This window comes from Salvia splendens, chromosome 14 (assembly GCF_004379255.2).
Source record: "Salvia splendens isolate huo1 chromosome 14, SspV2, whole genome shotgun sequence".
In the NCBI taxonomy this organism is placed as follows: Eukaryota; Viridiplantae; Streptophyta; class Magnoliopsida; order Lamiales; family Lamiaceae; genus Salvia; species Salvia splendens.
Window position 1 is genome coordinate 2,869,459 of NC_056045.1, and position 13,862 is coordinate 2,883,320.

The 13,862-nt window shown below is 36.5% G+C and overlaps 2 protein-coding genes across 5 annotated transcripts; both read right to left on the reverse strand.

Annotated features, from left to right (window-relative positions):
* Positions 1-279: 279 nt before the first annotated feature.
* On the reverse strand, positions 280-8,544 carry LOC121765792 (chaperone protein dnaJ 1, mitochondrial). Of its 4 annotated transcripts, none has more exons than XM_042162025.1 (19): positions 8,398-8,544; positions 8,236-8,314; positions 8,021-8,128; positions 7,834-7,925; positions 7,578-7,661; positions 7,422-7,460; positions 6,897-7,019; positions 6,785-6,826; positions 6,609-6,696; positions 6,183-6,247; positions 5,975-6,037; positions 5,822-5,894; positions 4,470-4,561; positions 3,128-3,199; positions 2,958-3,014; positions 2,003-2,051; positions 1,859-1,928; positions 1,410-1,496; positions 280-864 (listed from the first exon to the last, which is right to left on the reverse strand). In XM_042162025.1, exons 1-19 carry the CDS (start codon positions 8,446-8,448, stop codon positions 837-839), a joined length of 1,362 nt encoding a protein of 453 aa, XP_042017959.1. In that variant the 5' UTR covers positions 8,449-8,544; the 3' UTR covers positions 280-836. The 4 variants fall into 4 exon arrangements, with proteins under 4 accessions (XP_042017959.1, XP_042017958.1, XP_042017957.1 ...); XM_042162024.1 differs by having other exon boundaries at positions 280-867; XM_042162023.1 differs by having other exon boundaries at positions 280-827; positions 8,398-8,543.
* Positions 8,545-10,559: 2,015 nt separating this feature from the next.
* On the reverse strand, positions 10,560-11,562 carry LOC121763362 (bZIP transcription factor 44-like). Its single transcript, XM_042159364.1, has one exon. It carries the CDS (start codon positions 11,110-11,112, stop codon positions 10,666-10,668), a length of 447 nt encoding a protein of 148 aa, XP_042015298.1. The 5' UTR covers positions 11,113-11,562; the 3' UTR covers positions 10,560-10,665.
* Positions 11,563-13,862: the final 2,300 nt, after the last annotated feature.

The window sequence follows — 13,862 nt, forward strand, 5'->3', positions numbered from 1 at the left end:
GCCACACGGGCCAAACCCAGTTATTTATTTTATTTGTTTAAAAATGATAGTAGTAATTTATTATATTAAATTAATTACTCTTATTAAGAATAACAATGACTTTATTAAGAATGACAATCACTATTGTAATAATCAATTTTAATTCTCACCAAATTAATTTAGAAGACGTGATTATATATTTACTGGAGTCCGTACTAAAAGTTACACTTAATCAAAATGAGTTAATTTTCACAAAAACTAAATCATCAACCAATATATGAAAAATAACTCAAAGTCATCTATAGGTCAATCTTCTACGATCAAACTCAGATACATCATTAGTAACACCAATTTACAAGACAATATCTGGGATTCCACAGCTTCCAACGGGGCGCCCCCGGTCGTGCAGTATGGAACCAGCAGAAGTTTCATGTGTATATCATTCTTTCAATGTGAGAGTTGTACAATATTTGTATGAAGAAAGAATGAAAGAATCCAATATCATTGTACAAGTGAAGCAAGGTAAAATGATGTTGTTGGTTACTCTTGATTCTTACCAAGTGGAGCAAACCTCTTTAAACTGTCCTTGATGGTGAGTTTTCAAGTTCCAGTTCATCAAATGAGATTTTCGTAGACAATACCGATTGAATCATGGTAAGTTACCACAAAATTTTAGTCGGCTCCGGAGATGATCGTGTAGATTATGCATGGATCTCTATAAACTTGTCGTCCAGAAAGTGTAGTGGTCCTAGTTCAAGACTTTGACGAGTACTAGCAATATCATCGTCAATACGGAGAACTCCAGTATAAACTCAGGCCAAGCGGAACGTCTAACCCAAAACTGCCACCTGTACAGTTCAACCAGTAGATAGCCGCTGATAAAGCCTGCTAAGCATTTCCAGATTATGCACCATATTTAGAATGGTGACTATAGAATGAGAATAAGGAATTTGGGAAATGTTTGGCAAGTTCCTAGGTTAAACGAACCCTAAAGTGAAAATAAGCTTCAACAACTTATAAGCTTCTGAAATAGTAATTTCCTTATTCCCATCTTAGTTTTTCATGATATATAAGCAACAATCAATTTTAAGAAGAAAAATACCTACTATGATATGTTATTTCCAGCATATACCCTTCGAGTTACATATTTGATATTTCTGTAACTTATAAGCTCAATTATCCAAGGCTCTTGAACATGCATATAACTTCTTTGAACATCTTATAAGCTGTCTAAGATAGCCTTAAGCCAAACACCCTCTTAGTCATGCCAAATTATGTGCATGTCAGCTCATATAATAAATTCCTACCGCGATAAATGTCACTGCATTAAGACCATGAGTCCCGGATGCTAAAAGTTGAAAAATAAGAGAAATAAAGAGGGAAGGGGTTCAGTACGCTGAGTCATTATAAAACCAGAAACATAAACTTACCAACTGCTGGAAGCAGATCTATTATCTTCATCAGATTGTTCCTTCTCAAATTCTTCTAGTATTGCGCGTTGTCTTTCAGTTACGGTGCTGAGAAATGACACATCGAAAAAAGTGGAGCTTAAAAACTACTTCTCTTTTCAGAAGAATTCTTAGAATCTAAGAGTAAATGCACAAATTTTCTCAAACAAAAAAAGCGAAAAAAGTAAAACACTTCAGAACTAGAATGATTACTGTTGTGGTGTTCTGGAGGAATGATTTTCATTGATACCAAGACAAACTAAGAGTGAAATATTTGTAACCGATTATATGAAATCTCCTAGTCAGAAGACTGTCTAATCATCTGTGAGTTTAGCATACACAATAAGTCCATAGCCCCGGTAAACCCGATGCTTGCTTTCGCTTCGACTAAAAAGGAAAATGCACAAGAAAGTAAGAAGAAAGAAACTTACGGAGGAAGTTTTATGCAGAAGCGTATGTACTGATCTCCATGGGTCACCATGAAACCACTCTTTGGCAATCCTGAAGTGCATAAAGCCGATCAGTAAACCTAAACCAAAAGCAAAAGGTAGGCCAAATCAGGATTGAAGCCATACCTTTGCCTCTCAACTTAACCAGTTGCCCATGTTGAACCCCCCGAGGAATCTGCAATGACAACATTGAGCAGAGGACAAGATTTAAATTTTAAGCATTACCTGGAAGCACTGATCAAATAAATGAGAAAACTCTCACTATAACCGAGTGAAATATATGAAAAATGAAAGGGTGGAGCAGGGTTTTAACAATAATCCAGTCTAGAATCATTTCTTTTGAATAATTTTGTAATTCATATAATCAGGCTAAAGAGGATTTCTAATGTTTAAGGGTTTCACAAATAACTTATCCATTCAAATTATCAACAATGTGGTTCATGTAGTTTCCAGTGAAACTGCTTTGAAATCTACTAACACCTCCATTTCCACTTTCGCATATATATATATTTGTCCAATTTAGACCAATACTGTAATGTTTTAATTTTAAGCCTCCTCAAAAAGGTCCAAACATATGGAAACATTGGTATATACAAAGGATCCTCGACCCTCATTATGTCCTATGACTACATTTGAAAGTCTTTCATTGCACACAGAACACAGAAATCAGACTGATACCTTCCTCCTTATGTATAACAATGGTGTTCATCTTGGAAGCAACATTCAGGTGAGATAAGTCAAAGGAAATGATGAGAATAATATGTACATTTCCTCTTTTTATCAAGTGAGAGAAGCATAACTAGATAATCATAAATAATTCATCATGAAGCCTAAGGATTATCAGATTATCCTTTTTAATTTGGAACATAAATTCTAGAGGTTATGAGTTGATGTGACAAACTTCTGTACAAACAAATGGATATCGATGAATGTCTATCTGTCATGTCAACGCTTTAAAAGTTTGGACTCTGATCTTACTAGCAATTGGAAACATGCTACATGAAATCTAGAAGAGAGAACTGGTATCTTGTATAGACACATAACAAAAGTGCCATATCAGAAAGGGAAGTAAGTATCTTACTGTCAATTGCTTTTTTCCGGAAAGGGTAGCCACATCAACACTGCCACCAAGAATGGCCTGTATGGCATTAAAAGAAAATTTCAACTCAATTGCAGTAGAAAAACAAAAGCATGGAACTTCATATATTAAGACGAAGCAAAAACAAAAGAGAATCTGATAAGAAAACTGACTTGAGTAAGGCTTATATATTTGTCAACATAAAGATCAGCACCATTTCTGGAAAATATGGGATCTTCTGCAACCTGGATCAAGAGATTACCAAATATATAAAAAAAATCAAAATAACAAAATAACATTTAAAATTATCGACTTGAAAGCATGGCACCTCATTAAGTAATATCATAAATCATAATCGAAGTCATCTACACCAAGGCAAAGACCAACAATGGCAAAGCAACATGCAAACAAGAAGTCCAATAAACAATTTGTTGTATAATTCCTTCCAAGAAACATTGTTGGAAGTAACCAAATAAGTTGAAAAATCATCCAACTAACAAAGCGCTGGAGAACCTTCTTCAAGCCTTCAAGGAGAATACCAGAAGCAAAAATGTTTGATCTAACAGTTAAAACGCCTATCTAACATCATTGGAACTCAGCCAACCTAGGAGAAGTGGAGAACAGGAATTCAGTTTTAACAAGAACTTGCCAATCCTGCAACGTTAGCTGTATTGATGGTAAAATGTTAATCTAATCTTATGCTAGTAATCTTTCAAGCTTACAGAGCAATGATGTCATCCTCAGAGAAAACAGTTGTTCACTCTACCTCTCTCATTCCTAGTTCAACAATATGTATGTCCTTGGAGAGAATTACCACAGAATCTATATAGATATTGCACCTACAGAATTCATATGATTCAACTTAATATCCATTGTAGTATTTTTGTGCATGATTCAACTTAATATCCATTGTAGTATTTTTGTGCATGCTTCGTTAGAGCCATAGGCAAAGATGAATCACACACCAATCTTCCATAATTCACAGTTATTAAATCAACAAGTTAAGCCCATATACCATGCTACATACAGAGAGTCTATCATATAACAAGAGATGGCTATATGCCTAGAACAGTTTGGCTGAAAATCACATCGGGCAACAAACTATATTGTACTTGAATCAAATCCATCTAGGAACCTCCCCCACCCACGCACAGACCTTTTCCATATAAAACTATGCTAAAAGGAACCCCTTTGGAAACGTACAACGAAGAACCTGGGAGTTTCCCTTATTCTATTTTTATGCTTTCAAGTAGGCTTTTCTTTTGGCCACCTAAATGGAATTAGTGTAGTGACACTAGGTGCTCGCTCACATTGTAGTTCTTTTTTTCTTTTTCTAGAGAGATTCTTTTTCAACCCAGAAAAGAAAATCCATATGCCCAAAAGGTTATTTGAAATCAAAACATATTTCAAAAATACAATTTAAACCAAATATGTTAGGTGATCATGTAAACTTAAACAAAGTCTGTTTTTTGTTAGGTATTGCAAATAGAAAGGAGAGCTACAGAATGGTGTTGCCTTTATTTTAATAATTAGGTCGCCAGAAGTGCTTCCCCATGCACCAGAATTACCAGCTCTTGCTACACGAACTGTATCACCAGCATCCACACCTAATCCCAAGAAAACAAAAAACGCAGTGAGCACACAAGCATCATGAATACTTAAGTGAATATAGAGAAAGTACAGGGGACATAAAGACATAGACGCTGAAATTTAAAGTAATAAATCCTCCCCCTCTTTTGGAATCTACTGGTCTACTGAATTCCAGGAAATCAATGCATCATTCACTGCACATGGTTTGCGAATTTAAATACTACTATTGTAAAGATAAAGTGCATCATTCAAGTCCCGACGTTCATCTGTGGAATGCTGCTGAGGAGATATTCTTAATCAAGATTAACTTCAAAACATAGTAACCTACACAAACTTTAACATATTATGCAATTTAATCCTTAAAATTTTAATTTTACAATTATATTCATAAGCTTTCTATTATTTTTTAAATTAATACACCATTGATATCTCTCCATTCTCCATTCTCCATTCTCCAATCAAAAATCATGTGGCGCACAGGCACAGTGGCATTCAGTCCATGTGTACATGTCAACTCAATTTGTACAAACATCAAATAGTCGATCAACTAAGAAGCTTGTGAATATAGTTGCAAAATTGAAAGCTAATGGATTAAATTGCATTTAGTGACAAAATTGATGTGTATTTTGGCAATTAACCCTCCTGAAAAAGCAAATTTACAAAAACTGAGGACTCAGCAGTTTCCCTTCATATTGTTTAGTTTACCATGCCCATTCTATTGCTCCAAGTACAAAGGATAGAGGACAGTGCTATTCTCCTGTCGGCTTTGCTGTGAAACCTCAGCAAAGGTTCTCGGAAATGTCCCATTGCTGTAACTTGATGAATATATCCCTCTGAGACGAGAAGGCACCTAGTATATAAGCCTTCATCTAATTAATTGTCCTCAGGGACATTTCACTTAATTTATTCAAGGTATTACTAAACGCCAGGAGTTGTTCCAACAAAAAACCCATAAATTCTTTCTAATCGGCATATATACACGGCCTTGGTTCTGACTCAAAGTGCTTCCACAGCTTATGTTTCCAGATAGATTCTTGAGGGCATCCTAGCATACTCCTAATCGTCCACTAAATACATGCTAGCAATTTTTCCATCAGATCCAAAGTGACAAAGTTACATAAACTATTAAGTAGTATTAAATATTAAAAATATAACTAATGCATCAGAAGTGGTTTGCTAGATGTATCAACATCAGAATTGTAAGATTGCTAAGATAAACAAAAGGAAAGAAGGATGTGTGAAATTATCAACCTGATTAGTGCTTATGTAAACCTAACCTGCCGGTATAGTTACTCGGGCATCCCTGACTCCTTTACACGCACCTGATCCTCCGCAAGCTGTGCAGTATTCCTATACATGATTTTGCTTCTTACTTCTTTTCGATATACAAAATATGATAGAAAAGAAGAAGTAAAAAACTATAAGTAGACCTTGATTATTCGTCCAGCACCTTTACAAGTACTGCAAGTTGTGGTAAAAGGTGGTATTGTCACCTAAAAAACCAGTAACAAGGTAAATGAAAACCATAAAAAAGCGTTCGTATAAATTTGATATTTAAGGGATATCATATATACAAAAATAGAAAATGTAAAAATGAATTGAAATGCTCCGAGAGAGTATCAATCAGAGAGTACTCACTCTTCCAATGCCTCTGCAAGTTGGACACGTAATTGTCTGAGCATCCAAGGGATGGCCTCGGCCACCTGAGAAAATAAGATAATCGGTAAAGAAAAGGTCTTAAGCCCAGAAGTGACAGCAGCACTAGTGAATTCTACAGCAACAATGTACACCATATAATAGAACAGGGAAATTAATTGCAACCTCTGTCCAGGAACTATGGACACAGTAACTCTTTAAACGAGTAGTAGAACTGGACAGGGCAGGGATCACCACATAGGAATTGAATAAGCTGTTAATTCTCCATTACTAATTATTTATCCGCAAGTGAGACACAGAGCATTGGTAACACTATCCAACTCAACAACTTTAATTCAGGGGACATAAGTTTAGTTATAATGTTTTAGCTAGTAGAAATAAAATGTAACTACTCCACATTATACTCACCGCAAGAATCACATGGCACATCTGCATCAAATGAAAAATGCTTAGTGCATCCTTGAGCAGCTTCAGAAAATGTAAGCACAAGTTCCACCTAGGATCCCAAAAAATAAGGTTTAATTTGCAGACAACTGAAATTAGATACATGAGGCAGCAATAGTAGCAGTATATAAATAATGTACCTGAATATCGCCACCAACATTTTCAGTTTCAGTTTCAAAAATCTGTGGATGGAAAAGGTGTCATCAGAAACACTTTTTAATCTATAACACAGCAACAGAATCACAATAGTACCTCAGAAAAAATTTTGTGAAATGAATCAGAGAACTGAGCTCCATGAGCATGTCTAAAGCGACTCGAGCCGGTGTTAAAATTATCTGAACTCCTTGTACCATTTGTTTTTGAACTCTGTCTCAACTGTTAGAAAATTCATTTGCTTAATTTCAACACAAGCATATGCAAACTTTAACACTAAACAAAGGATAAACAACAATAATCAATCAAAAAGTGAGTAGTCAGTAGATAACATGTCTGTTCCAAGAAAGCGGCATGGACTAAAGAATAAAGTCCTATATCTAAGTAAATCTGAGGCAGACAGATAACTAAATTCTTTTATGCTTTTGGGCCCAAAATGCCACCATTGTTTGATACTTCCTCGCACTCTAAACATGATTTCTCTTTATCGATGAATGTTATCCAATTCTTCGCCATAAAACAAATAACTTAACCAGGGCAAGGTAGGAGAAGATATCGTAGAACAACTAAACACCAAGAGAATCTAGTAACTAACACCAATGGAAAGAAGAAAGTAGTATTTACCCTGTCATAATGTGTTTTCTTATCAGGATCTTTCAAAGTCTGCAATCACCTTCCACAATAAAATGGAACAGGTACATTATTGTCATAGAAAACCTATGCACGACCAAATAAGTTCTTGGTTTAATTAAGATAGCTTATGTCAATAGGACGGCGGACCTCATACGCCTCTCTTATCTCTTGAAATTTTCTCTTTGCAGAAGGATTATTCTTATTGGCATCAGGGTGATACTTCTTCGCCAGCTACACAGCACAGAGAACCAAAATGCATAAGGTCATTATTCATATAACTTCTTATAAACATGCTGAAAGACAAAACAAAAAGCAATCTAGAGATGATAAGCATACAATGTTAGTATATAGGACGAGATAACAAATAACAACTAAAATACCACAATGAATAAACATGTCTTACAGCACGAAAAGCCTTTTTAATCTCATCGACCGTGGCATCTCCAGACACGCCAAGAATCTCATAGTAATCACGTGCCTCAGACCGACAAGCTCCTATTGAAATGAATCACAAGATGGCCATCAAAATCCAAATCCTACTACAACATTAACAAAAATCAAACTTTGCCTGTTGACTTTGAAATCAAAACCTGTGGCGTGGATGAAACGCCTTGAAAACAGCATCTCTTTAAGTGCAAAACCGGCCAGACATTCCCTATAACCGAACTGATATGCAGCTGGTGAATGATTCCATCGACCTTGACATTAGGGGTTATCAACAAAATGTTCTACTTTAGTTGCAGAATAGTACTATCAAATTGAGTAAAGTTATACACCTATTACAGTCAGATTTAGCAATTCTTACATGGAGAATAAATCAATGCCCGCTGAAAGTTGGGAATTTTCCCACATAAGACTCCATCGGAGGATTTAGCGTAAGTTTTCTGCCAAAACCGGAGAAAAAAGCATGATAATTTTGACAGGAAAGTGATGAATTGTTCAATTTTAATGAGATTAAAGCAATTACCAATAGTTTATCGGCGAGTGATTTGGGCGAAGACGCCCGCCATCGACGCATGCTTAAGCTTTGCGGCAATATAGAGGGGAAAATGAAATTGGGGAGGGGTTTAAAGCTCTGCTTAAACCCCTTTGTGAATTTTATATTTTTACATTTTAACTGAATGATCATTCGTAAGAACAAAATATTCTTTTTTCTTTTTAATTCTTATTATTGAATTTATATGATGAATTTGATGAGTGTAAAATCACCCATTCGCATGTCTAAAGTAGAGATGACGATGGGATATGTATTCCCTCATTGTCATTTTTTAAACTCGAATTTATTTAAAATTTAGATGCTAAATTTGAATTAGTGAATCATAATATTCATAATCAACAATTAGCTATCACCTTAGTTTCAATAAAAAATTGATTATAACATCCGCACTACTCCAAATTTGTATGCTAAAACATCCTAATTAGATTTTGCAATTTAATTGGTAAAATAAACTCATTATAAACTTATATACTCATAAAATGAACTCCAATATTCGATCTAACCTTATAATGATAACGATTGCTATGTAGAAAACCACATATGACACTTACGTGGTGTTCTTAACTTCTACTATTATTCCACAAAAATAGATATATACTCCCTCCGTCCCAGTTTAAGAGTAAGATTTAGTTATGGCAAGAGTTTTAAAAAATTGGTGGAGTGTGTAATTAATGAAGTGAGGTAGTGGTTGTTGGAGTGTGTAATTAATGAAGTGAGGTAGCGGAAAGTGAGACCCTTTCGACGTTTTGTATGTTTAGAATTTTGTTTTATTTTATTTTTATAAAAGTAATGACATTTGAATATAAATTTGATGAATAATGAGGTTAAATTTTATATCCAAATATGATAGGTTCAAAATGTGACTCTTAAATTGGGACGGAATTAAATGACAAAATGTGACTCTTAAACTGGGACGGAGGAGTTGGACAGCATCGTGGAGTGTGGATCCATTGTGCCGTGAAACGGTGCCGTTTTTGCCTCAACTTTTAACAAACTTGACTCTATCCATGTAAGCCTTTAATAGCCGAGCTAACTACATATACTGATTAAGCAGGAGCTTATGATACATTTCAGAATTTCATTTGCATCAGGTTCAATTAAATTTTATTCAACTATTAATATTATAATAATTAATGTAATATAATTAACTTATTACTTATTTAAAATTGTAGTTAGAGACTTGGAGCTTATCGGTTGCAACTGGGAGTCATCAATTCTAGTTATAACCTTAAATTCGGAAAGTCACTTTATAATTTAAATTTATTAATCTCAATTATAATATACTAATATTACACTAAATAAATTTGAAAAAAATAATTGAAAGTCCCTTTGTGTCATTTTTAAACTATTTTTAGTATAATATTAGTTCATTATAATTGAGATTTAATAATTTAAAGAGTTAATTGTCATTTTTATTTTATTTTTTGGTTGACTTCTTATTGTTGATCTCGTAACTTTAAAATTGAAATGCATCGGGCGCGGACGATGAACCATTTTTTTGTTTCCTCCGCCTCATTGCGGGAGTAAGGACGATAGTCCGGACGATGCACACATTTTCTTTTTTAAATTTTTTTTTTGTATTTTCTTCTATATATATCACCAATTCTTTTACATCATTTCACACTTTTCACTCCACTCTCTTCCACATCTCAATTTATCTCTAAATTAAATAATGAATTCTGATGATTTTCCATATTTGCAAGCATAAAATATAAAAAAATAAAAAATAAATACTGACAATAGGATTTGCCTTTAATTTTGCGGTGTTTTTATATTTATTCTTGTTAATTGATATATTTGCAAACATAAAAAATAAAAAAACAAATACAAAATAGTAGTTAAAAGTATAAGGCGGACTTTAGGGCATCCCACTGCAGGTGGAAGAGTAGGAGGATAGAATAATGATGTGGCGGAGCATAGGACGCCCCATTGTGGATGCCCTTAGTCTAATAAGAGAGAAAAATTTACTACATACATAAGACAGATTAAATTTTATGAATAACTCAAAATAAAATATGAAGATTAAAAACCATCTTAATTTTGTTTGTTGATTGTGTTGTCGTAGTTTTTTGTTTAGATTGATGACTCACTATTTTAGGTTCGCTAATTACATTAATAAAACTATAAAAATATTACTGAAAATATAGCGAACAATCATTAATAATTGATGATATTCGAATACAACAAAACACAACCAATAATTAAAAAATAAAACAAAATCCCCCAATCACAAATCCATCAATAATCATACATCTCCGCCATGATTGGGTGGTGGCTCAGCCCCACCGAGCTCCACGCCCCGCCGTCGCCAAACTGAAACTCCTCCGACTGAAACATGCATCCTCCACCGCCGCCGCCGACACCGGAGCTAGCCGAGCCGATGTAGCTCAGGATCTCATCGAGAGATCCGAGCCTCTGCGTGAGCTCCATCATCTGCGCGGCGAGCACCGAGTTCTCCGCCTCCACGCTCGCGCAGCGCTGCGCGGTGGCGCCGATGCTGCTCAGGATCCGCGCGTTCTCCTCCCGCAGCTGCTGCGCCTGCGCCATCAGGTCGTCCAGGTGCTTCTGCTTCCGCATCCGCGACCGCCGCGCCGACTCTCGGTTCGACTGCATCCGCTTCCGCTTCCGCTGGTCCATTGCGCCGTCGAAATTCTCGAACGACGACGTTCCGCTCGATGTAGCCATCGATTTCAGTGATTGTATTGAGAGAGGAGAGGAAGGGGATTGATTAATTAATTAATTAATTAATTAGGGTTTGGAAATTGGGGGAAAAGTGTTTATGAGAAAACGTAGAACCAGTAGAGGAAGACGACGGAGAAGGATTGGACGAGATGGTTGCGGCGGCGGAGGGAGGAGCCGATCACGAAACCGGATCGGAGAACTTCGCTCAGAACGGGAGACATCAATTGATCTCGAACATTACCATTTGATTTTCCCTTTTTTTTTAATTGATTGTATAGGAAAATAATGTGTGGTTGATGTGAAATGAAGCAGAGTAACGATGGGATAAGAGAAAAAAAGAGGGAAAATCAAATGAGGAGGCAGAATAATGGAGGTGAGAGAGAGGGGAGAAGGGAGGCTTTGGAGAAGGGTGAGGGGTTTGATTTATAGAAGGAAAACGTGCAGAAAAGAAAAAAAAAAGAAATGGGAAAAATGAGGGAATCTGTCTCGTGATGAAGCATGTGGGGCGGAGAAATAATGCCATAAACGTACAACTCCAGCTGTGTGCAGCAACATACGGTCACTGAAAACGATGAATGATTGCATTCATCTCAACAAACTAGGAGTAGTTTATTTTGTTACTCCTTCGTAGAGCGGCCACTATACCATCCTTTAACCGTCCCTTAAAATACTATTTGCGGGATCAACTGTACTTTTTTACTCCATCCCTGTAACCCTCCGTCCCTTAAATTACTATTCATTTAATTTTATTTTATTATTTTTTTCCAACAAATTCAATTAATAAAAACACACTTCATTAACAATAAAATAACATTACAATATAAAATTCGTAAAAAAATAAAAAACATAAATACAAATCCTAAAAAAATTAAAACTAAATAATTTAATTTCCTCTACCAAAGTTTTCCCAAATGTGCTCAATTAGATCCGCTTGGAGTTGGGCGTGGGCGCTAGAGTCGCGTGTCCTTACCCGAATAGACAGTCGTTCTTGCATAGACGGATGCATTCCACTTCGCGGCGGACTACTTGCGGTTGAGCTTCCGGAGGATTCGGGGTCGAACCAATTTCCCGCATCGGGTCCTTCGTCTTGGACAATCATGTTGTGCAAGATTATGCACGTATACATGATGTCGACCATGCTCTCCATGAACCACGTACGAGCCGGGGCTTTGATGATATTGAAGTGCGCTTGGAAAACCCCGAACGATCTCTCCAAATCTTTGCGAGCAGCCTCCTGCTTCTGCGCAAAAAGAGCCTGCTTTGGGTTCGCGATGTGGAGAAATAGCGGTTTCCCCATGCGAAAACGGCGACGAAAGTAGGCATCTCCCCAAACCGGGTAATCGCAGAAGTAGTCGCGTACTAACCTTGCGGCGGCTTCCTCCCAGTTACGATGGATGTACGTCCGGGAGTGTCGTTGGGGCGGCGCGACTTCCTCCGCCTCCCGACTTCGATCTTCTTCAAGTGATTGTTCCATTATTTGACGCATTTGCTCAAAAGGATCCATTAGTTTGATTAAATTTGGGAGAAGAAAAACAGAGTTGGTTTGAAAATAAAAATTGGAGTGGAAATATAGAGGATTTGAGAGGAATAGATGTGTGTTTGTGTGTGAAATGAGTATGAAATAGGAGTATTTATAGAGTAAAAAAATAAAAAAAATTGAAAAACGGCTATAAAACCGTAACATTACCGTTTGGATTTTATTTTATTTTTATATTTTAATTCAAATTTAAAAAAAAATGAATTATTGCGTCAGCGTGACGAATCCCACTCGCGGCCCAGCGAGTGGGCGTCACGCATCGCCTGGGAGCTCGCTACGTCGCCTCGGCGCGTGGCGAGACGTCACGTTACGCGTCTCGGAGGGACGGCACTCGGGACGGGATGGCGACGGGCTGGGGACGAGACGAGGCGCCGCAACGCGTCTCGCCGCCGTCTCGTCCCTCCGTGACGGAAAGCGGGACACCCGCGTAACGCGTTGCTGATGCCCTTAGAATTTCTTTTTCACATAGGAAGTTTAGTCTCAAAATTTTATTGGTTAAAAAGGGCCTTATTAATTAGTTAGTACTACTAATTTATAATTAAGAAAGGCTACAATTTAAAAAATAATGGCTCTGAGTTAGACAGAAAATTAGATTAAGAGAGTTACGATTCAATAGAACACGTGTGGGGTGATATAATCTAACCACTCGGCCGAGTAGAGATGACCAATTAGTCTAGAGGTGAAGACTCGGCTGTGTGGCTAGCTGAATGCACACCACTCGACCGAGTGGGAATCCAAGTGTATTTAACTTGGCTAGTGAGGTGGGTCCTAGAGAGGCTGAGAAGGTCACTCGACTAAAGCATATATGTTTCATTCGGGCAAGTGGGATTCTTAGATTATCGCAAATTTATAATTTTGAGTTTTGTCTAGTTTTGATTAGATTGAACATGATTATAAATACTACTCCATATTTTAATTATTCATGTGCTTTGTAACTACTAATGAGGTTACGAGTTTGGAAATAATTGACACTTGAATTAAACAAATTCGACATATTTATTGTTATGGAAGCATGGATCTTATGAGCTATTAGGTATACATGCTAGTGATAAGACAAACGAGTTGAATCTAGTAATCCATGATTTAGGTGATTCGATAGAAGGTCTACACTGAAATAGTGACCTTAATAAAACTTGAGTCATAGATCAACATTAGATGTATTTATTAGATCTAAAGAGTGGTCATTGAAATTAAGGTCATAAGATTCCTCCTCATT

Coding starts and splice junctions, on each gene's coding strand:
- LOC121765792 (XM_042162023.1), bottom strand. CDS start 8,448: ATGCGTCGATGGCGGGCGTCTTCGCCCAAATCACTCGCCGATAAACTA. Junction 2,052..2,957: donor CCGGAAAAAAGCAATTGACA/GTAAGATACTTA, acceptor TTGTCATTGCAG/ATTCCTCGGGGGGTTCAACA. Junction 1,929..2,002: donor GGTTAAGTTGAGAGGCAAAG/GTATGGCTTCAA, acceptor TATGCACTTCAG/GATTGCCAAAGAGTGGTTTC.
- LOC121763362 (XM_042159364.1), bottom strand. CDS start 11,112: ATGGCTACATCGAGCGGAACGTCGTCGTTCGAGAATTTCGACGGCGCA.